General features: G+C 34.6%; 2 protein-coding genes across 2 annotated transcripts in view; one reads left to right on the forward strand and one right to left on the reverse strand.

Annotated features, from left to right (window-relative positions):
* Window positions 1–1358: 1358 nt before the first annotated feature.
* On the reverse strand, window positions 1359–19959 carry TDO2 (tryptophan 2,3-dioxygenase). Its single transcript, XM_066387606.1, has 12 exons — window positions 19816–19959; window positions 19499–19604; window positions 18414–18504; window positions 14827–14897; window positions 13215–13342; window positions 11639–11825; window positions 10305–10412; window positions 7111–7222; window positions 5995–6052; window positions 4765–4844; window positions 3601–3691; window positions 1359–1942 (listed from the first exon to the last, which is right to left on the reverse strand). The coding sequence occupies exons 1-12, from the start codon at window positions 19848–19850 to the stop codon at window positions 1789–1791; spliced, it is 1221 nt and encodes a 406-aa protein (XP_066243703.1). The 5' UTR covers window positions 19851–19959; the 3' UTR covers window positions 1359–1788.
* Window positions 19960–20009: 50 nt separating this feature from the next.
* ASIC5 (acid sensing ion channel subunit family member 5) overlaps window positions 20010–24063 on the forward strand; it is a 77823-nt gene continuing 73769 nt past the window's right edge. The window contains exon 1 of the mRNA XM_066360932.1: window positions 20010–20066. The gene's annotated coding sequence lies outside the window, so the exon portion shown is untranslated. The remainder of the gene's footprint in view (window positions 20067–24063) is intronic.

Genomic DNA, 24063 nt, shown 5'->3' on the forward strand with positions numbered 1-24063 from the left:
CTGATTTAGTCATTATGCTACTGTCTCTATTTTTCCAGCTTAACCACCATCAGGTACTGTGTACATGTTCCAATGTGCTTGCGCATGTGTATACATACACATACACATGCACACACACAAGCCATGTAGGCAATTATATGTAATTTAGAGACAAACTAGACAATATATGATCTTTATAAAAAGAAAAATGTAATTGAGACTAAAGAATAGTTCAATTCCAAAGAGAACTTGCTACTTCTATATATAATCATCTAGGTCAGGGGTCCCCAAACTACGGCCCGCGGGCCGCATGTGATCCCGAGGCCATATATCTGGCCCCCGCTGCACTTCTGGAAGGGGCACCTCTTTCATTGGTGGTCAGTGAGAGGATGCAAAGCGCAGCATCGCTCACGTACAGTACTACTTCCAGTGACACGGGATGCATGTGTCAAGGCTCCGGAAACGTGTCATATCACTTGTTACTGCTAGCAGTGACAAATAGGGAACCGGACATTGACCATCTAAAGCAGGCTCATAGTTCCCATTGAAATACTGGTCAGTTTGTTGGTTTAAATTTACTTGTTCTTTATTTTAAATATTGTATTTGTTCCTGTTTTGTTTTTTTACTTTAAAATAAGATATGTGCAGTGTGCATAGGAATTTGTTCATAGTTTTTTTATAGTCTGGCCCTCCAACGGTCTGAGGGACAGTGAACTGGCCCTTCTGGGTAAAAAGTTTGGGGACCCCTGCTCTAGGTCAAAGTCAATGTGCATTTTAGATTCCTTTGATAATACTCTGTACTCACCTCATGGCAAAAATTTAACTAAGTATTGCCAATATCTAAGGCAAACTGGAAAAAGACTAAAACTCATGTCTGATATAAACTCTTAGTCTACTAGTTATTAGAAATGAACTGGGTCATTGTTTAGTATGTTGACCTCCCTTTTCTTCTGGAGAACAATCTTCACCCAGGGGAACTCTCATTCTCCTTCAATCCTACTGTGCTGTAAAGTAGACTGAACCCCCCAGACCACAAGCATTAGAGCAAAGAAGAGTGCCTTTGCCCTTCTGGGAGTCCAGAGGTGCTAACATTGAGCCCAGACTGAGGGAGGAGGAGTGGGTCTACCTCAGGGAAGAATAAAGCTAACACCTACAGAGACGATGTGACACTGAGGATCCTCAAAGTGTCCCAGGAATATAGTACTGTAGGAACTGGCTCCATCCCTGTGACCTTAGAGTCCCCAGCCTCCTCTCAGTTCTTTAAGCTAGTGATGTAATTGTCCAGTAAATAACCTTTGGGCAAGCAAGCTTCACATAGATTTCTGTCATTGATCACCAAGAGTTCTAACACATACAAGCAATGTTTTCAAAGCAATATATTACAGAAAGAATAATTTTTATTACTTAAAAAGTTTTTATTGCATTAGTTTGTACAGAGTGACACATTTTATTGCACAAACTAGTTGAAATCGCTGAAGTTTACAAGCTTATTAAATATGAAACAATGAGATAATGGTTGGGTCAAATGATTACATTAAGGTAAGTATCAGAGGACATTAACTTTTTAATACAAAAATATGTACAATGATAAAATGTAACTTTAATTTCTTACCTCAGTGTCTTATGTCATCACAAAAATGCTTAGTCTATATTATTACAATAAATGAGGTAGAATTATTTTCTGGATGAATCAGAACAGCATAGTGCTTAACTATATATTTACATATATTACATATGGACTGTGTATTTATGAAAATTCATAGAAAAAACACAGAAATCAATGCTCTTCATAGATTTTTGCAGATAATGTTAATCTGATTCTTCACTGCTGAAGTAAGAGCTGTCACAGTATTCAGCCGTGTAAAGGAACTTGTGAATAATTGGGTTCATCTTCGGTATCCAGTGTCGGGGAACCAGATATGTTGAAAGGTTAAATAAATCTACGAATACTTTGTACCTGTCACTGGAAAAACATACAAATGTTTTAAATTTGTCAAAATGAAATATTTAAAATTTTCCATCAAGAAATGAATTTCTCAGATAATATTTTACCATAAATAGTGTTCAATATTATACTATATATTACATGTTATGTATATCATATATATTATATTAAATAATATTGGTATTAAGGTTGTCCCATTTTTATTCTATATTCAAAGTTCATGCTCATATAACTGTATTGTGTGTTTCATTGATTCTAACAAAGCTGGTTCAGATTAAAACCTAGAGTCTCACTATTGCTCTATTTCTAACTTTTAAAGGACATTATATAAAAATAATAAATTTAAAGCATTCAGAGTTTTTGACTGTTTACTAGAAAATATTTCCCATCTGTAAAGTATTCAATAGCTTCCAAGTAACTGGCACAAATGGATTAATAAATTGAAATGCCATCTTGGATTCATAATTAATATCTGTCAAAGTGCTTTTGACCCCCGCCCCCAAATTGCTTTAGTATTTGTTGGTCAGCTACGTTAATTGTTGCAGTTTTATAGAAGGAGAGCATTTGCCTTCAAAATCAATTTTGGATTCAAATCTTGTTCTATATCTTGCAACTCATATGACTTTGGATGAGTTGTCTAAACCTCAATGTCTTGGTTTCTAACTCTGCAAAATAAAAACCACAATCCCTTCCTCTGGCCAAGTCTTTGTGAAGATTTGATGATATAATGATACACTAGAGATCCCGTTAATTATTGTGTTAATTGTTCCCACCACTGATGTGTTCTGTTCATTTTTAAATATTATTTAACGTTACATATTCACAGAATGTATTCCCTGGAAAAGAGAAAAGATATGATTGTGAAAATTCATGCCAGTGAATTTTCTAAATCATTCAATCTTCTCTGGGAAAGTGAAAATATAAAAATGAAAAACTGAACCTGTGTATTTTATAACTTAGCCAATCTGGTGGTACCATTAGGAATGAAAACAATGTATCATAAAGAGTTTTGGAAACTAAAGGTGACTGTCTAACATACTCTTGGGCTGATAACTCCTTTCTCAAGGGGCCTTGTGAGTTTCTCAGTTTTCAGATGTATCTATACACATATCCCTCTATCTATAATGCTGTGACTTTCAAATAAATTAAGAACTCAAATGTTCTAGAAATATCTCCACCACATTTTTAGTGCTCAATAAATGTTGACCTTTTTCTTGTAAAGTTATGAAAAATGCACTGCTTGAAATGGATAGAAGTAGTTTTTATACCATAAAATAGAGTCCTATCGGAAAATAAGAAACTATTTTTTTAGTTGTATCATTCATCTCGACAAGAGTGCATTAGTGGACTTAAGGATAACTATTTTAATCTAGTCCAAAGTAGAGCCAGAAGGAGTTGAAAAATTTCTCCCTGAAGTAACTCTTTCATGTCCTCAGTTTTGCAAGCATTGGTACCACGCCCCTTTTCATCACAAGATGAAAATAGTGAATTTCCACACCTAAGGATTTTTATAATAACCTCCAAAGATTCTAATGGGAATACCTTAACTACAAGTGTGTTACCAGCAGACAGGAGCAATTATAGATGACTTTTACTAGATAATACCACAAATATATGAAGAAACAATAATTTGGTGACTTTAACCAAGATGAAAAGGTGAGTTTCCCCCGTCTCACCTTACTGTGGAACGCAGGTACTGATAGCCCGAAGACCCACCAGTGCCAGCCTTGCTGCCCAGCATTCTGTGCACCAGACACACGTGGTTATCTAGGCAAACACACAAATTAATTCCATGGAACTAATCTGCAATTAGTTCCCCCGTGTTCTAAAAGCAAGGGGTCGGTAATGATTATTGATTCTGAGAAAAAGGCTCACCCCTTATCACTTAGCCATATGGAAGCTTCTCCTGTGACAGCCACATGAGACCAGCGGGTTGCCTGGCACCCCACTTGGTTCAGGTTACATGCTTTCAACTCCATCCATGTTTACATTTAGTATGTGAACACAATAGAGAAAAGCAGGACCACAGTACAACCTTCATGGACTATGGTCATTGTGCTTTTATAGGTCTCTTCTTCCATTAAAAATATTAAATATATGTATATGTGTGTGTGTGGTGTGTGGGAAGTTTTTTTTGTTTTTTTTACAGAGACAGGGAGAGAGTCAGAGAGAGGGATAGATAGGGACAGACAGACAGGAACAAAGAGAGATGAGAAGCATCAATCATTAGTTTTTCGTTGCGACACCTTAGTTGTTCATTGATTGCTTTCTCATATGTGCCTTGACTGTGGGCCTTCAGCAGACCGAGTAACACCTTGCTCAAGCCAGCGACCTTGGGTCCAAGCTGGTGAGCTTTGCTCAAACCAGATGAGCCCGCACTCAAGCTGGTGCCCTCAGGGTCTCAAACCTGGGTCTTCCGCATCCCAGTTCGATGCTCTATCCACTGTGCCACCTCCTGGTCAGGCGAGGTGTGGGAAGTTTTATTTCACTTAGGGGTAGTGGGCGAGCCTGGAGAGAGGGCAGCAAATTGTATTGGCATAAAGATGAATTAATTCCTATTATATGTTAAAATATTTCCTTGGACCTAAGTTTATTTTTTTTCAAATAAAATATTTTCATGGGCCTCCAAAATTATTGTGGCTCCAGGCATTATGTCTGTTGTGTGTACTGGATAAGTAGACCCTAGGGTAGAATAATTGTCAAGCTGATTTTTTTTAAAGCAACTCACACACAAAAGATGGAAAAAGAGAGCAAGAAGGAGGGCAGACACAAGGAGAAAAAGGATAAAGGAACAGGATCAAGGGAGAATTTGGGGAGTAGGGGTGAGGGGGACTACTTACATCTCCATTTGGTCATGAGTGTGTCCATGTCCATAAGAGAAGTCAGCAACTGAAAAGGGACCTGAAATCTAGGTTCTTCCCTAAAGAGAAATAAGAAGGACTCTATTCAAGTAAATCCAGTGTGTTAGGAAGAGCATGACTTAGAATCTGTTGGCCCTGGAAACAGATGTCAACTTTGCTCACAGGAACTGTGGCATCTCTGGATTACCCAATTAGGCGTAGTTTCTTCATCTCAAATATAGCAATACTACCTTTCACCTTACAGCATGTGTTTGAAGAGTCTAGAATATTTTATATAATGTATATGAAGTAACAGCCATAGTCATACCTAATATCAATTCTCATTAAAAGGCAGATGTACATACTATCTCAGATTCTCAGATTTCCCAGCTAATATTGTCAAATTTTTTTCTAAAGATATGAAAACAAAGACTTTTTTTATTTTCTCTAAAATATATATTATATAGAGTTTGTGTGTGTGTGTGTGTGTGTGTGTGTGTGTGTGTGTGTGTATTCTCTTTCTTCATCTAATCCTTCAACTCGTTTAGTACATTTTCTGCATAGGATATATAAGCTAGAGTGGCATACATTTAGTAAAAGTTTAGGAAAAGAGTCAAAAGATTTTGTTTATGTTGATATTATGAGGAAAGATTTGAGATTACAAATTAAATAAATAAAAGTAAGACATCCGGTAAACATACATATTTTTGCATTGTTCTGACTCATTTAATTCATGAATCATGAAGATGAGACCTTCATACAAATGAAGAAGGAGTATGTGGATATTTAAATGACACCTCAAATGCATTAAACAGTGAAGATGATTTTACTTGAAATTGCTGAGTAAATAGAACAGTTCATAAAGTGTTTTTACTTTATTCTCTTTTTTTCTTTAAAAAACAGAACAACATTGTTTTATGTCAGAACACATTTCCTGACTGAATTTCTGAGGTAGTTATCACTGTGACCTTTTGGATACTTATTATCATATAATAGTAGAATTTAATAAAAAGGATATTTGATTAATTTCTGTGGGTGTTCGTTTTTAGACCAACTACAGAGATAAAGTTATATTCATACTATTTAAAAAAAACTTCATGAAACCTCACAATTAATTATTTTTGAAGCTTTCCCCCAAAACTATATAACTTATTAGAACTATGACTGGAATTTCTAAGCATCCAATCCTCAATTTTAACTTCTGCTTTAGCACTTCTAATTTGCTTTTACCTGTAAAATTGTATCATCAGGGCCCCCTGAAGTGCTCTGTATGATAGTCGTCTTTCACCTGCAAGATACATAGCAAGTTTCAAGTCAATAGGTCATTTAAGAGGGTCATAATAATTTGGCACGATCACCTTAAATAATTGAATGTTATATGTTTAAAAAACAAAGTAGGTTTCAGTTTAAGATTTTTATCCCTTAGCTTGAAATTGGAAAACTGTATGAAACATTGTTTCAATATTAGATTTTAAAAGGCAAACAAATATATATATATATATTCTATAAATTCTCAAAACCTGATATTGAAAATATTTAAATTTCATAATAGAATACATTTTTCAAGTAAAATAGTATGATGGCTTTTTAAAAAGTAAAGACTCATTCCAAGTTTCATTTGAAAGTTTTTACTAATTCACTTAAAATTCCTTAAGTTATTTAAAAATAACTTGGCTTCAAGGAATACAATCATTATATAAAATTTCATATGTGTTGTTATATGTACAAGAAAGCAAGATTTTGCTATTCTATACTGAGGTTTTATAGAAAACCAAGACTATTATGCTTAGTATTTCTATTATAAAAATTAATTTTTACTTCTATTTCCAAAAGATTTAAAGTTCCAAATTAAAAAAAAATGTACATGAGTTTCAGACAGATTAAAAAAAGAGTTCAATAATAAAAGTATTGATTATACTGGTCAATTTGTTTCAAAAAATAACTCAATATTGATTATGCCAGAAATCTAAGTGTGTACTTTCCCTGGCCAGACCATGCTCACCCTTACAATGGAATTATTTCTTCCCCTTCTTTCTGCTACTGTCATATTTACAATTACATGATTATCTTCATTTCTGTTTCTAGTAGGCTATGAACTACTTGAGAAACCATTATCAGTGTATCTTGTTATCCTTCATATTTGACACATTATGAAAGTTTCTACCAATGTCTTTGAGATAAATAGGGCATTTAAACCTGTTAAGCTAATATTATCCTAGATACCATTAAACAATTCTTATTTCTATTAATGGAATACCAGTTTTCATTTTATTTCCCCCAAATGGGGTTTGATCTTTTGATGTCACAGCAATACAGTGCTGGGAAACAATCCTTAGGAATACTTACCTTTACTAAGGAGATGTTCATGACGTTTTTCATCAAATAAGGAAAGTAACACCTCCTTTTGTTTCTGAAATTCGGCCATTTGTTCCTCTTTTTCCTCTGACTCTTTTTTAGCCTTTGGGAAAAATACTGCATTAATATTCCCATGAGAGAGAAGAGATTCTTATTTTAGAAAACATTGCTTGTGAGAGGTAGACTATCCAGGGGTGTGAAGATTGTTCTTAGAATATTAACCATTTCATCTAATATCAAACTTGAAAACTGTGGCTTATGAGAAAAGGAATCTTCCTCAGTTACTAGTTCTATCTTTTTATTGCAGTTTAAGTGATATGTTAATCTCATATATTTTCTTCAAAGATATCATGAGACAGGAATTCGGGTGGGCGTAACTGAGGACAAGTGGTCAAATGATATGATTTTTGACAAAAATGATTTAAAATAGTAAGTAATGTAATTCCACTTAGGAAAAGTTAAGAATTCCTAGTCAGAAAAACAAATAGCACTACTGAAATTCTAACTTCAGTATTAAAATCTGTAAATATAATTTCTTAGATATATTTTACCCTTATGCATTATTTTTATTCATTTCATATCTGTTGATTTAAGAAAATTATTTTTTGCCTACAGCACATGCACTACTTGCAACTCAATTAATTAAGTTAGAGCAAAAATTAGTTAACCTAATTATCTTCAATTCTCAGAAAAACAAAACTGGTTGGTAAAAACTTGTATGCATATTACTGCCAATTAAATATTTGTGTGGTTTTTTTGCAAATGTGATGTTCAGGTGATAGATAAAATTTTGAGCAAAAATGGAGTCTCCGATCTAATGTAATATATTATCTTATAGGAATAAAACATACAACAAATAATCACCTGCGTATTAAATTGCAACCATGAACACACAGGAGTGTCCATATCATACAGTGGTATACAGGGGCAGTACAGTGCCATGATAGCTTATAGTAGTAAGGAGGTCAGGAAATTCCTTCCTAAAGAAGTATTCTTTGAGCCAAGGCTTGAAGAATTAAAGGAATTACCCGGGGAAGAATATGCCAAACCCAACAGAATAATGTATAAAAAAACTGTGGTGGTAAATTTGAAGAACTAAATTTAGCTTAAAGGAAATTTAATATGGTTGGCCCACATGAGATCATAAATGCCTTGAAGATTATGTTATGGATTTTTATTGTTATGCTGAAAGCAGTGGGAAGACATCGGAGTTTTATGCAAAAGCAAAACATGACCAGGTTTGTACTTTTTAAAGATTGCTCAAACTGCATCATGGAGAATAAATTGGAATGGAGCCATATTGAGGAGCCTTATAAAATAGGTACGAGAATATGACTTCAGTCCAGGTGAAAAACAATGGCAGTCTGCACTTGATGATGGTGATAAAGAAAGATACCTGAGACCTATTTAGAAGAAAAAGTCTATACCATTTGGTGATAGCTTGAAGAAGTGGTTGAGGAAGTGGTTGTCCAAAGGCGCCACTGGACATGTCTGACTTGATAAACTAGATAATTTGTAGGAGAAAAACTTGGAGAAGACCAAGTTGATACAAGAGTGGAGAAAATATAAAATAAAGTGATAAATATATGATTTGAAATTTAAGGCCCTAGCTGGTTGGCTTAGCTGTAGATCATCGGTCTGGTATACAGAAGTCCCGGGTTCAATTTTCAGTCAGGGCACACAGGAGAAGCAACCATCTGCTTCTCCATTTTACCCTTCTCTCTTCCCACCCCCTCCTTCAGCCATGGCTCAACTTTGAGCAAGTTGACCCTGGGCACTGAGGATGGCTCCATGGCCATCCTCTGGCCATGAACATCACCTGACCATGAGCATCACATGGCCATCCTCTTAGCATCACCTGGGTGGTAAAATAGCTTGGTTGCTGAGCAACAGAGCAATAACCCCAGATGGGCAAAGCATCACTGAATAGAGGGTTTGCCAGGTGGATCCCGTCAGGATGCATTCGAGAGTTTGTCTGTCTGTCTCTCTCCCTCTCATTTAATTAAAAAAAAGAAATTTAAGGAGATATCTACACTAGAGAGGTAAATATATGAGAATTACTGGTATATAAGTAGATATTGAAGCAATGGTTATAAATGATTTCATCTAGTGAAATAGTACAGAAAAGGATACAAAGGGTATAAGCCATTGCATTGGAGAATCCCACCATTTATTTGTCTGAGAAACAAAAATAAGTCAGTAAAGGAGACAAAGAAATAGGGACCAGAAAATTAGATGAAGACAGAATACTGAGTACCAAATCCAATGGGAATGGGAATGTTCAAGAAAGAGAAAGTAGTCATTAATATTGAATGCTCAAGAAAAGTAAAGAAAAACAAAAACATGTAGATTTATGTCCATGGAGGTCATTTGTAAATAATGGGACAAGAAGACAGACTTAGCTGGGTAGAGATTAGATGAGAAATAAAGAAATACTTATACTAACTACTGTTCTAAAACACTTTATAAATATTAATCTAATTTAATGCTCATATTAATCCTATGAGATAGACACTTTTATTTTCTATTTTATATATGATGAAAGCGAATCAAAGAGAAGTTACATGTCACACAATTAAGAAGTTACAGAAGTTCCATGTCACACAATTAAGAAGTGGCAGGCAATGGAACTTGAACCCAAGGTATGACTTCAAGTCTTTACCTTAAGCACTAACTAGTACAGCATCTCAAGACAAAGAATTAAAACAACTCATGGAAGAAGTAAGAAAAGTCGTCTATAATTTGAAAGAAATAAGAAATTAACAGTATTTTCTTAAGTGAGAAACTTGACATTGAGAACCAATAGGAAGAATGTAGCAAATATATAGCCAAAGGAAAATGCTATGACTCAATATATTTGGTTGATTGGTCTTCTGTGAGTCTCCTTTTGTCTAGAACTGGTCATAATCTGAAATTTTCAATAGAAATGAAGTAGATCTATGAATCTAATCTATTTATCATATTATCTTCTTGTCTACATATTATCTTCTTATTTACATTAACTTAATTTAATTTTTATTAAAAATAAATAAGATTAAATCAATCATGTAATATATTCTAAGCAGATGCATTTCTGAAAGAAAAAGAACATAAGAAAAATAAAAGATTAAGAAAAAAGTAGAGAATTATTAAAATAAAATTTCCAATACTTTTTCTATAATAAACATTTATGGCTTCATAAATACCTCAATTATTGTGAATTCTTCTTCCAGACCTTTAATAATATTTTTTTTCAACTTTTCCCAGAAGTTAAATCCATGTGGTTCTAAACCTGGTGTTCTCTCCAGCCATGCCTTAAGTAAACATTATATTTAAGTGAATATTGTAAAATTTTAAATACATAAGATACATTGTAACTAACATTTATAAACTTGAAACAATATTTTTATGAGAAAAATATATAATAAAGTATTTTCTGTATAAATATTTTTCCCCTTCAATTTTTTCATTTAAAAATCTATTATATTTCATCTCTGAATTTTTTAAGGAAATCATATTACTAATATTTATTCTTTATTTAATAAAAAATATACTATTACAGAAATCCAAATTTTGTTTTATAAATCTATGAGCATAAGTATATGTTGTTTTAATAAAGCCTTTGGTTTATTCTCAAAATACTTTATGTCTTAGATCTGAAGGTCTTATAAGATATAAAATATATGATCTCTTCTAAACGGAAGAGCATGGTATAATTAGCAACTTTGAAATCCATTAACTACTCAATTATTTTAATACTCCACAAGATATTTTAATCAGAAATAAAATCTAATTCATGCAACTCGGTGGGTTCTTAACCTATTTTTTATTTGAAATTAACAATCTCAGTCCTTCTATCCCTATGTTTATAAACTGTTATATAGTATTATGTATATTAACCCAAATTCATATTTTCATTCCCCAGGGGACTAGTGTGCAGTATATAACTCACTAAAAAAAGGTTTAATCTGCAAAGGAAAAGCCTCTGTAGATGAAATCAAGAAATACAATTTTTATTTAAAAATTATTTATAAAGAAACATTCATAATTTCTCAAGATTTTTATGGATCCATGGGTAATTAAAATATGAAAGGAAAATTGTGAAGAGTATATACTCTTAGTAACATAGTTTAATAGACAAAAATACACAACTTCTGGGACTTTTCAATTACAAAATATTTTGAAGAAATTAAGCTCATTAAATAATCACAGTTAGTTTAAAGATCAGCTAATTAAATGTTACTTAGTAGGGATATGTAAAAGGATTGTTTTAATAAGATGAGGAGGTTATTAACTATTAACATATAATTGATCATATAAATATTTCTAAAATTCTCAAGAGTTTTTAATATTTTAAATACTTTAATTAGTTGAATTTACAAGTTTAAGCATTTTTATAAATTCTTTCTGTTATTTACAGTTAATGTGACCAGACTTATACATGAGTTTTACAATTTTTATCTAGTAGAAACTAAATTAAAAATTAATTTAGAAACTAAATTAAATTGTTAGACCTTAGAAACAATATTTGAGCATGTACCTCCACTAGCTGCAAAAGTGTTTTTTCCTGTTCGGACTTAAGTAGCAGTTCATTTTCTTCTCCTTTGAAGTTATCGCGATAATGTCTTCTGTTGTAAGGGACTCTTAAACTCTGAAAGACGCCTATCTTGTTTTCTAACAGTCGAAATTGCAAACTCTGGAAGCCTGATGCTGGAGATAGGTACTCTCTTTTAAAATAAAGGGGGAAAGAGAAGAGAAGAAAAAGGAAGAACTGTGTTGACATTGTAAATCACTGTAATGATTTATCTTTTTTAAGAGACCTAGATATTACCAAGAACACAGAAACACAACTTCCTAGTGTTGGACCGACTAAAACATCATTTCTGATAACTGTCAATCATTTGAAGTTGAAATGTTTGTATAGTTTGTAAAATGTTATATGAGTATTTATGTATGCACACAAAACTAACACATACATATACACATGTGTGTGTGTGTGTGTATGCGCGCTAGAGTTTTTTCTTAAAATAAAGGCAGGTGGACATTGAAAAATGTTTTCTAATGATGCCAAAAGAGTCTCAAAATTTATAAATATTATTCAATCCCTCCTAAAACTTGCATTCTTAAATATTATCATTAATATCACTACCTTGTATTATTATGAGCACAAATGAGATACTATAAGTAAAATGAAGGCAATGACTAGGATAAAATAAGCAATCAAAATAGTATTACTTCTACCCTACACAACCACCAGAACTCTTACATCTTTGTAAAGTCCTTCATCTAATTGGTACTAAGACTTCAATTTTTTAAATTCACCACAAAGGAATTCTGCTACATTTCCTGGATTGTCAAACATATTGAACTGCATATTACATTATCAAATGCACCTAATGCTTTACAAAAATTTATATTCAAACTTGGTATAGCCTGACCTGTGGTGGCGCAGTGGATAAAGCGTCGACCTGGAACGCTGAAGTCACCGGTTCAGAACCCTGCACTTGTCTGGTCAAGGCACATACGGAAGTTGATGCTTCCTGCTCCTCCCCACTTTCTCTCTCTCTCTCTCTCTCTCTCTCTCTTTCTCTCTCTCATACTCTCTACTCTCTCTCCTCTCTAAAATGAATAAATAATTTTTTTTTTAATTTGGTATAAAAAAAGCATTTTCTATTTATATATACATATATATGGCTTTGGCTGCCTGGAAATGTAGAGCTAAAATTTATAATTCAAACTATAAGTTATTTTGATGTTTTTGCTGGCTTCCTTTTTTATGTATTATTCTTGTTTCTCCTTTATTATTAGTTTTTAATTTTTAAAAAAGTTAGTTATATGCATTATATCAGCCATTTTGATAAGTTGCTCAAATTCTTTTTGGGTAAAAACGGGGCACAACAATGAATTGAAATCAATTGATTATATTATGTTTTTATGTAAAAATGAATGATGAAATGTTTTAAGTAACTTCTCACATGCTTTGTGATTAAGATTCCCAAATGCTGGTAGTGACAATATGTCAGTAGATGGGGTCATACAACACTCATGTTCTCCTTTACGCCACCAGAGTGAGAAGGTAAACCCTACTGTGTGATCACAAAGCCACGGGTGCACACCTGAAGTCATTGAAGTCCAAGGCTGTCATCGTTTCCAGAACAGAAAACTGCTGTACCAGGAGTCTAAGGATCACCACCACTCGATGCATCCGTGTGACAACCTTAAGCATATTCCTTTCATCCCTGACCTGAAGGTTGAGAAGTGAGACACTGAGTAAACAATTCTGGTTTCTAGAAGACACAAGATAGACTACAAACAATAACACATTCCTATTAATTTTATCGTTATTTCAAAAATTACACATTTGGAACTAAAACTTGCCATAAATATGTGTATGTTGAACTAATGGTAACTGAATTGTGTGCAAGGAATGTCTTCAAAATTAGAATCATTTTTCTTTCTTCAAAAACAGAAAATTGTGTGGAAGCCAGTCAGAAGTAAATTCTGGACACAACACCCACTAATTGTAAAGCAAATTTCTCTCTAAATTTTCTTCAAGGAATAAAGGTCAAGGTAACAAGAAATCTTCAGGGTGAGGATTAAGCAACACCTGGATTAATCTGCTCTTTATTGAGGAATGAAGTTGCCATTGACATAAAAGCGAGTTGTATTTAAATACATAAGAAGAGTATTGTCTGCGTATGACTGTTCTCTTTTCCCCAGCCCCTCCTGCAGCAGATGCTTCCAGGTAAGAGCACCTAAGGCTGCGTCTGGAAGGCCTGTGGGAGCAGGAAGCAGGGTGGGAGGCAGGAAAGCACAGTGCTGACGGCTGCCATCACCCTAAGTACCTCTGTTCTCCCACTCAGGTACTCCTTGTCCTCTCCTTCCTGTCTCCCTCCTCATCTTCGACTCCTTTCTCATTTTCTTCCTCCTGCTACTCTTTCCTACCTCCTCTGCCTCCTCCTCTTCCTGTTCACTTTCCTCATATTGTTCCCATCTTCCCACAGCAAATATTCATTAGAAATATAATTCTTGTACTTACTCATTCAAGGCTCTCTATTAGCTATTCTGGCAATCTGCCATCATTTAAAAAACAACTATTCGTAAAATTTGGGAGGAAAGGTTCTAAGTAAGAGGCTTGAGGCCCTGGCTACTTGACTCAGTAGTAGAGCATCGGCCCGGTGTGTAGGTGTCCTGGGTTCGATTCTGGTCAGGGCACACAGGGGAAGCGCCCATTTGCTTCTCCAACCCTCCCCTTATCACTTCTCTCTCTCTCTCTCTCTCTCTTTCTCTCTCTCTCTCTCTCTCTATTCCCCTCTTGCAGTTATGGCTGGGTTGGAGTGAGTTGACGCGGGAGCTGAGGATGGCTCCATGGCCTCTGGCTTAGGTGCTAAGAGTTTAGTTGCTGAGCAATGGTGCAATGCCCCAGATGGACAGAGCATCGCCCCCTAGTGTGCTTGCCGCGGTCCCTGGGCATGCCAAGTCTGTCTCTGAATAAATAGTAATAATAATAATAAAAAGCAAGGGGCATGAAACAAATTTGAAAGAAGCTTGAATGCACCGTGTAGATCCAGGTAGCAACGGGCACTGGGATAATGTGACTAAGCTCTCATCCCCTGAAAATTGTTCTCTATTAAGTAATAATTTCACCATTAAAATTTTTTCTCATTAATATTATTTTATACATTCTCCAAAAAAGATTATGAAACCAATATTGTGACAATAACTCACATGGCCATTCTGAAAGATCTCACGGACAGAATCTAATTCCCAGAGGACTTGCTTGAACCAGAGTTCATAAGCTGCAAAGAGAAAACCATTGTCAGTTGGAATGTTTGGGGAGCCTCTTGGACCATAATTGTATGAAGAACATGATTAACACATTGAACTAATTTAAAATGTAGTTTAAAAATCAAGAAATACCAAAATATTCCTATTTTTATGCTATAACCAAATATTAGTGATAGACTTATAATAGCTCCTTTTTATTGAATGCTTTAATATGCCACACAAATTATATATATATGCTTTGTAGTTGTTATTATTACACTGATTCTCCTAACAAATATAGCGCTTAAGTCTTTTAGGATATAGCACATGATCTAAATCTACCTTCCCATTGAAAGATGGAGGTATGTGAAGAAGCAGAAGTAAGACTCAACTTCATCTATAAACTGAAACATCAGTATTTTCTAACCTAATGAATATGACATACTTTTGGTTTCTAGGGGTTAAAATATTATGGGGAGAACAAGCTTAATATAAACCTGTGTCTTTTTCATCTATTTCCCTTAGTACTTAGCACAGTGTTAGCATAAGATAAACACTGGGTGATTATTTTATGAATAAATGAATTAAATAGCCAATGTAGTCCTTAGAGGAGCATAGAAAAGCAACCATCTTAGAGATCTCTAGTGCATTCTAGTTGGTGCTATCACATGGATAAAGGTTATGTTTCTGTACTTATTAGGGGAATCAAATTATATTTTGAATTATTTTTAAGGAGGCTTTTGTGATTTAATTTTCATATTTAGACAAAGAGCAAGTCATACATTTCTTGATCAGTTTGTATATCTATTTTTCAGGTTTAACTTTGTGTGGCTAGTCCCATTACTCGCTGACTATATTTTGCAACTGAAAGATGAAAGAAAAGTCTCTATCAGATAAAGATAGCTATCATTTGTTGTATGATATTTATGTGCTATACCTTGGGTTATGTGCTTAATGCGCATTATTTCATTTCAACTTCACAAAAACTCAATAATGGAGAAGATATAATTATTCTCTCCATTTTACAAATGGGGGAATTGAAGAGAGTTAATGGTTCAGGAACTTGATCAAGCTTACACAATTTATAATAGTAGAGATGGGATTTTTTTTTAACAGTTTACTGATTTCTAATTTGTATTAAACTGCCATGATTCCTCCCCTATTGATTTTGTCTTGGTATAAACCACCAATAAGAATTAAGCCAATTATGTTCCATTTTTTTTAATTTGTTTATTCAGAAGAGTTGATTATTTTAGCCAATCAAGTGATGCAGACAAGCATCTGAGAAAACACACAAACAATTGGTAAAAAAACAAACAAACAAAAAAAATGTCTAGAAATGAGACAATGACTAGTATTATGATCTTAGAATAAATCTTAATACTTTGGTGTCACAGACCTCTTTAAGACACATATTCACTAAATTTTGCACAAAATTGCAAAGAGTTTGAGGACTTTTTAAATTCCCAAAATCATGGATTCCTACATTAAAAACTACTGCCCATGTTGGCACCACCACTGCCATCAATCTGGAACAGCCTCTGGATATTAGCTTTCAAGGTAACCCTCTGGAGGACATTTTAAACTTTGACTTCAGTCCACTAGTCAATGTGCCACAAGTATCCTCCATGCAGAGGGGCACAAAGGATCTCTTGGGAGGAGGACTAGATAGTCTGGTGGGACAATCATTCATCCCATCATCATTGCCTGCAACCTCTGTTCCTTCATCTACTCCTGCTGTGGTCAGCAGTGGTCTGAATGACCTATCTGAACTCTCCACAGGGATAAGCATGGCACCTGGTGCACAGGTGGCTCCCAAGGCAGTCGAGCTGCCTGAAGTAAAGGTTAAATGCTTAAAGATTCCTGGAATATTTACTCCTCACCAAAAGCACATCTATGAGAAGATGAACTTCACCAACAAAGCTCTGCAGTACACAAGACTTTGTAATTCAGGTTAACAAGAACAGCTTTGATGTCATCTTGAGCACTCTTCTGGCCATCCATACAGGTACTTGCCAGACCAGAGCATGGATGTCTTCCTGCCTCTCAATACCTTAATACCTTGGGTCCAGTCATAAAGACAGAACCTTACTGCAGGTGGCTGCAAAAAACAATACTGATGTCTCCTACTTCTGTTGCCCTATCCCACTAAGTGTACTTTTTGTAGAAGATGGCAAAATGGAGTTCCAGGTATTCCTTGTAACAAGAAAAAATATTCCCAATAGAATGAACTTCAGTTTCAGATTAAGGAATGTCATCTAAATGCTGACACAGTTTCCAGAACATTGTAAAACCACAACTATTGCTGAGAAGAATGTGAAGGGGCAGAATATGCTGTACCAATCTCTGAAGGTCACTAATGACATTTGGATCTTGGCTGAGCTATATAGAGTATTCATCCAGGAAACCCCAATTAAATGCTGTCACTAAAGTATACAGCTACTGGCATCTCTCAGTACATCTACAATAGCATTTTAAAAAATTAATAGACTGGTCTGGTGCCATCCAGCTACCCTATGATCAGTTCAAATAAAGAAATCTTGACTGCCTGGCCTGTGGTGGCGCAGTGAATAATGCATCGACCTGGAACACTGTGAGGGCTTCAGTTCAAGACTCTGGGCTTGCCTAGTCAAGGCACATAAAACAAGCAATCAATAAACAACTAAAGTGAAGTGAAGCAACTATGAGTTGACACCTCTCACTCTACCCCTCTTTCCTTTCCCTGTAAAAGCAACAAAAATAAAATCTTAACCCCCCCCCCCCCCGAAAAAAAGAAAAGAAATCTTAACTGGAAGAAATTGTAGAATCTGAACTCAAATACACTGAGGCCACCCACCAAGGTAAAGACTAGTCTAACCTGTGCTAACAGTAGGGCACAACCTGTTGGACAGTTTTAGCTTCCTGTAAACAGGTATCTCCAGTGCTCAGTCACGTCCCTCCTCTGGCCACCTGCTCTTATCTATCCTTATTTGTGAGTTTCTCTGTACTGTGCTAATGCTGGCAATTTTGAGAGCAGTTTGATATTTTATAATAGAGTTCATTTGAAAATCAGAAAAAAAATTAAAGCAAAGAAAAGTGTCCCTAAAACATTAAAAAAAAAAAACCACCACCACCAACAAAAAACACTGCCCAGAGGTTTTAAGTCTGAAGCGGATAAACACACATTGTAGACAAAAATTTACATTCAATACCAGATTCTATATGGGGGTAGGTAAGTCACAATCAATTTGAATGATTTATTTCTTGAAAGTCATTTTTTAAAGTTCCAAATTGAAAAACAGTAACATCTCAGCTTGAAAAATATTTGTCAGTTCCATGATGAATGTTTCCTTGGACTTAGGAAAAGTTAAAAGTTCAACCTGATCCAATTATTAGTGAAGAAGGATAAAAGAGACTGACAAATCCCAGAAGAAAAATTCTTGAGCATTTCTTACAATGCTGATTCCATAATCTTTCACCATCTTATAATTAAATGAATTGTAGCTTTTCTCATTATTGATGGGAAAGGCCTGTGGAGTAGTTATTGTCCAAACCTTTGTACAACTTACCTTGGTGAGTTATGATGAAAAGGTGTTCATCATGAATTTTATTTCCTTTTATTTCACTTTGAAGCTCCTGTGCATTTAAAATTTTTTCCAACTTTAAACAAAAAAAAAATATAGAAAAATTGATTTTATACACACTTCCAGTTTTAAAAAATTAGTATGGAGATCTAATGTATAACACAGTGATTATAGCTAATAACACTGTATTATATACTTGAAAGTTATAAAAACAGTAAATCTTAAATGTTCTCACCCCCCCCCAAATATATATATAGTAATGATATAGCATGATAGCTAAATGCTATACTTATAATCATATTGAAATACATAAACGTAACAAATCAGCAGGTTACTCCTTAAACTTGCACAATGTTATATATGAATTATATCTCAATAAAACCAAAAAAAAATTAAGTGATTAATATATAAATCACAAATCTTGGTCTTTAAAACTTAATACGAAGTAGATACAATACTGAAAAAAATCCCCAAATTCTCAAGATCCATTCTATTTTCTTTAAAACAATTAATGAGTCTCATTATAAACATTGAGTTGAATGGAAGGTTTTTATTTTTTTCTGAAGAATTTTAACAATATGAAAGGCAAAGAGGCTAAAACTTACCCAGAATAATCTCCAATACCTCATTGGTATCACCTCTCTTTTATTTATTAGTGATTTCAAGAAAACACGTGCCTTTAACATTTCTACTTTATAAAAAGATATTTGAAAGAGAAATTTCTCTGGAATCATTTGCGACTATCCAGGCTGGGATTTAGTGACCTTGTCTTGTTTATACAAGTTGTACAATGCCTGCCAGTGATCTACACTAATCAGATCATTTCTACTTTGCCCAAATTCTTCGTTTTCTGCTTTTACTGTACCTCTGTTGGAGAGGTGAATTTTCATAAGTCTCTTAAAATTGTTCTTAAAAAAATTGAAAAGTATAAGTTTGTATGAAAAATTAATATTATAGGTCCATAAAACTATCTGATAACTGAAAAAAAAGAAACAACACTAAAAATTTCACATAGTAGAATTTAGCGCCAATAAAGGAAGGTAAGCAGTATAAGGTACTCAGCCACTTACATGCAGGTAATTCCCATAGATAAGTCCTCCTTTGCTGGCTTTATTTACACCAGTTTGTGATATGTGTTCTTCACTGTCTTCTAAAGATAGTTTTTTAGCAGCATATCTGCAGATTAAATAAGTGATGAGAAAAAATAGATCTTGAAAAGGCATGGTAACTAACAATATGTGATTAAAATTCTCTTATTTTTTAAGACATTATTAAACAAAGGAATAAAGGTGACAATTCTCAATACTCTTGAAATTCAGAAACTAAAGTGTTCATACCTAGTGTGTCTAAGGGCCTCACTATAGGTAGAATAGAGGTAAATACTTACTCAAAGTCATTTCTTAGAAACGGGCAGCCACTCATGGTGAAATACACTGAGAAGCCCAAAGGTTTGGTTTATCATTGACCTTCCTAGTGTTCTACCGCTGCCTTTTATTCATCCTGCTAATCCTGAACTTGCCAATCAGCCTTCTCTGTGTACTATTTATTAGCTAGGCTCTCATTTGAATTGGTTCAGAAATTGAACCTTTGTAAACTTCAGAATGGACTCACGCTGGGAACAGTTTGTTTGCTAGAATAGTAAGTATTCTGCCAAACTGAATCATTTGACTCAACCAAGTTTTGCTTTTATAAACGAAATAACGAACATTACATAAATCAGTAGAGGCCAAGTTTTTTGTTTGTTTGTTTTTGTTTAAAATATTTAATTATTCTATTGCAAGAACACATTTGGCATACTGTTAAGATATGTAAGATGATGAGCTTATAAAAGCTCACCTCAGATTTAGATAGATTTATAAGTCCTAAACCAAAAACTAAACTTAAATTTTTGGGGGGTGGGAGGAGAAAGCCATTAGAGAACATTGGCAGGATAAGTGCTCAAACCAACTTTCCATCCCATCTTCACAGTTCCTCAGGCCTAAATCTTATCTAATATTCAGCTGCAGTTAGGCTGCTGTATTACGTACTAGAACTTAAATGGACATGACTAATGTATTGTTCACCTGTGGCATTTCAATTATAAGGTGCTGTAAGTCATCCATATGGGGATCTTGTGTCTCTAGATGACTTAAAACCAATAATAATGTGCCCATAATTTCAAACAATGACAGTGATAAAATATTCTTCCAAGAAACAGTATCTATTGGTCTAAGTTCTATTGAGAACCATCGAGCCAGTGCAGAAGCTCTATCACCCTGTCCTTAGTACACTACTGCTAAGAACTGAGACAGCCTTTCCCATTATTTTACCTTCTAAAATGGTCAATTTGTGTCTAACTCACCAAAGCAATTAAAAGTCAGAAACTTCATTTCTAGTCTTGCCTCTACCACTGACTACTTGTGTGATGTGGGAAAAAAAATTATGTACCTTCTATACATATCAACTTCTTCACCAAAAGAAATGAAGATGTTTAAAATTTATTGTAATTTCAAACGTCCTAATCCACCCTTATCTAAAATAAATTATAACGTTCAATGCAGTTTTACAGAAGGAGAAGCACCATGAAAGTGCTGTGTTATAAGAGCAATGGGAAGTCATCAGAACCACATCCTAGACTTCTCCTGTTGCCTTTGGGTTTTTACAGAAGACTCTGGCAATGGTTACACGCTGCATAGGTGTTTGTCAGTAGGAGAGGTGGAATTAATGTTCCCAGTGCTATGGCCTGGTTTGTTTGGAGGCAGAATGATTAATAGTCTATTTCTCCACTTGGTTGCTCAATTAGATATGTGTTTACAAAGAACATGGCTAAATAATTTTGTCTGTTCTCTCTTTTTGGGCTTAGAAGGGCCCTTAGAAGGGCAAGCCTGTAAAATACTTATTGGTCAACATACTAGGGAAAGAAATGAGGAAATAAGACGTGAGCCTGTAAGAGTAAATACATAAGTTAGAAAAATGGGATATAGTTTCTTTTATAAATAGCATTCTACTTAGATCTTCAAAGTACTGTCAATTCAGTGGTTAGCCTTAGGAACACAGGAAGTGATCATTCAAAGATTTCCATTTAGTGCCTCTGAAAAATAAGATAATCTAATCATCCAGGCCAATAACTTAAATGGTGACCCCTCAAACACATATACCCTCATTACTTTTTGCAATAAAAATTATTATGGAATTTATGACTGGTAAAATTTTTGTTGTAATCTTGCCAATACTTAATAGTTGCTACTTAGAAACCAATTTGACAATCTGATGTTTACCTAGGATTGAGAATTTTTGCTTCATAATCAGATTTAAAACTTCTGTAAGTGATTGAATATTACTCCTCCAAATCTATTTCATGTACTGGATGTTTTACACAGATCTTCCAAAAATATACACCTTAATCCAAAGAATCAATCTAATGGTGAGAGTCTCCAACATTATAAAAAGAGGAAAATATATGGGCACAAGCAATGATTTGTGATAATCTTCTAAAATCACTTTATGTCCATATGTACAAACCCTGAGTCCATGTGAATTACAGAAGGAATATGCTGAAGGCAAGATTAGTGGATGAGCATGCTTACAAGACATGAATTATGGCCAATTCTAGGCAAAAACAACAACAGCAAAAAATCTTGGAACCATCTAATCTTTTTTAAAAGAAAAAAATACTGAAATCCCAAAAGACAAAAAAAACTTCTTTCTCAGATATGTCATTACAGAATATCAAGAATAAATTAAAAATATTAAAACCAAAATCTGTGTGCTTAGTTCTTTGTTAGCGATTTCAAAGATTAGAATATAGGAAAGAAGCAAGCCTGTAAAATAGAACCAAGAGTTGAATTAGCAGGAACTGATGTTGAGCTAAATTTAAAAAGTGAGCAGGAATTTACTTCATTCCTTCTGCTATCACATATGTATTGGTTTCCAATGAAAGCACATGTATATTCTATTATAAAATGCTATATTATTTTCTTTTAGATAAACTTCAACACTTTGAACCACTGCAACTTCCTCAGCCGCACCCTGAAGCTCCCTTATTCACACTGTTTTACTCAACAGTTAAAGATTGTGGCAGACACAGAAACCCTAAACCAAGAGAGAAGTTCTCACAAATAAATGCTTCTGCCTCCTATTTTTCAGAAGATAATTCTGAAGGCATTCTGCATCTTTATCTAAATATTGTTGAGGAATCCCAGTTGTTCACAATGTTGACTGTAGAGCCAGTAGCCACAGCCACCATCACAGCTGCCTGGCCCATGCAGGTTCAGGTTTGATTTGGACAGGCGGTAATGAAACAACAGAGCCAAGAACTGGTGGGCCATTATCTTTAATCCTAGCTTGCACCTGGTGGGCAAGAAATACACACAGTGGGAAAACACTTCCTTTCCATTCAGGGCTCCCAAAGCCACTGATTTATCCGAATTTTCTAGGATCAAAGGTTTCTACCTCACCAGCCTTATTCACCTCTGTTCCCCATCTCCTTCTCTCTGCACAAACTGGCTTTTCCCTCAGCATTTCACCATCTTAGCTGCTTCTCCTCTCTTCCACGTGGCCTTTCTCTGTTCTCCCCCTGCATGGGCTCCTCTGGCCCATTTTATAGTGTAGAAATCAAAACTTTTAATCCAATATACAAACAAGGAAGTCTCTGATACAAAGTATGCAACAGTCAAGGGTGTGGGGAAAAGCTTAATCTTAAAATTAAGCTTCAGGCTATAATGGCCCTGCCTGCTTACAGCCTGTCCCCCACACCCAATGCAAACTATAAGCGAGCAAACCTACATATTATATTTACAAAACTTATTTGACCAACATTGACCTAAATAGTGAATCCTTATTTTGGTCTTGTCTCCTTTCCTTCATGCCTCACACTCTCTATTCCCTCATCAACTTCCTGGGAACACCTTTCCAAATAAGTTCCCACTGCTCAATTCTTTGTCTCGGGCGCTACATTGGAGAAAATAAAACTAATATACAGATTTCTTATTCATAATGAGATTTAATACATTTAGGAACTGTATAGCTACTTTTTTTTTTTTCAAAATATTTTTTCCATGCAAAGAAGGTTCTATAAACGTAACAGCCATTCAACGAGCCATTTGTTTAGTTGATAGGGTATGTGACTATTTGTTATGTGTAGTCCTTTGTTGTTGTTTTGCTGTTGATTGTTTGTTTGTTTGTTTGTCATAGATAGAAGTTAGAAGAGAATTAAAACCACTTAGTTGGGATTTAAACTTAGTCATACAAGTAGGAGCTTTTCAAAGTATCTTGGCTAAAATCCAAAAATATCCAGCAACAAGTAATGGTTGCTCTGCTGTAAGTGTTATGGCACATCCAAGAAAAAGCAGGAAAAAAAACTATTAGCACACCAATTCAAGAGAAGGGGTACTCGCGGTGCTAATTATAGATCAATTAAGAGTCTATTTTTTCTTCTATGTGGGTTTTGGATAACTATTTAGTTTCAAAGGGGAAAAATTATTGGGAGATGTTCTTATGTAAAGTTGCTCTGTCATTTTGTAGGTAATAAAACTGTCCTGCCTCACACAGCAAAAATATCACAAAGAAGACAGGAACCAGGGGATTATGTTTTACCCTGGGATATTGATACTTTAAGGGTACATTTCAGTAATTTCAAACATAAGGCTATAAAAAC

This window comes from Saccopteryx leptura, chromosome 1 (assembly GCF_036850995.1).
Source record: "Saccopteryx leptura isolate mSacLep1 chromosome 1, mSacLep1_pri_phased_curated, whole genome shotgun sequence".
Taxonomy (NCBI): Eukaryota; Metazoa; Chordata; class Mammalia; order Chiroptera; family Emballonuridae; genus Saccopteryx; species Saccopteryx leptura.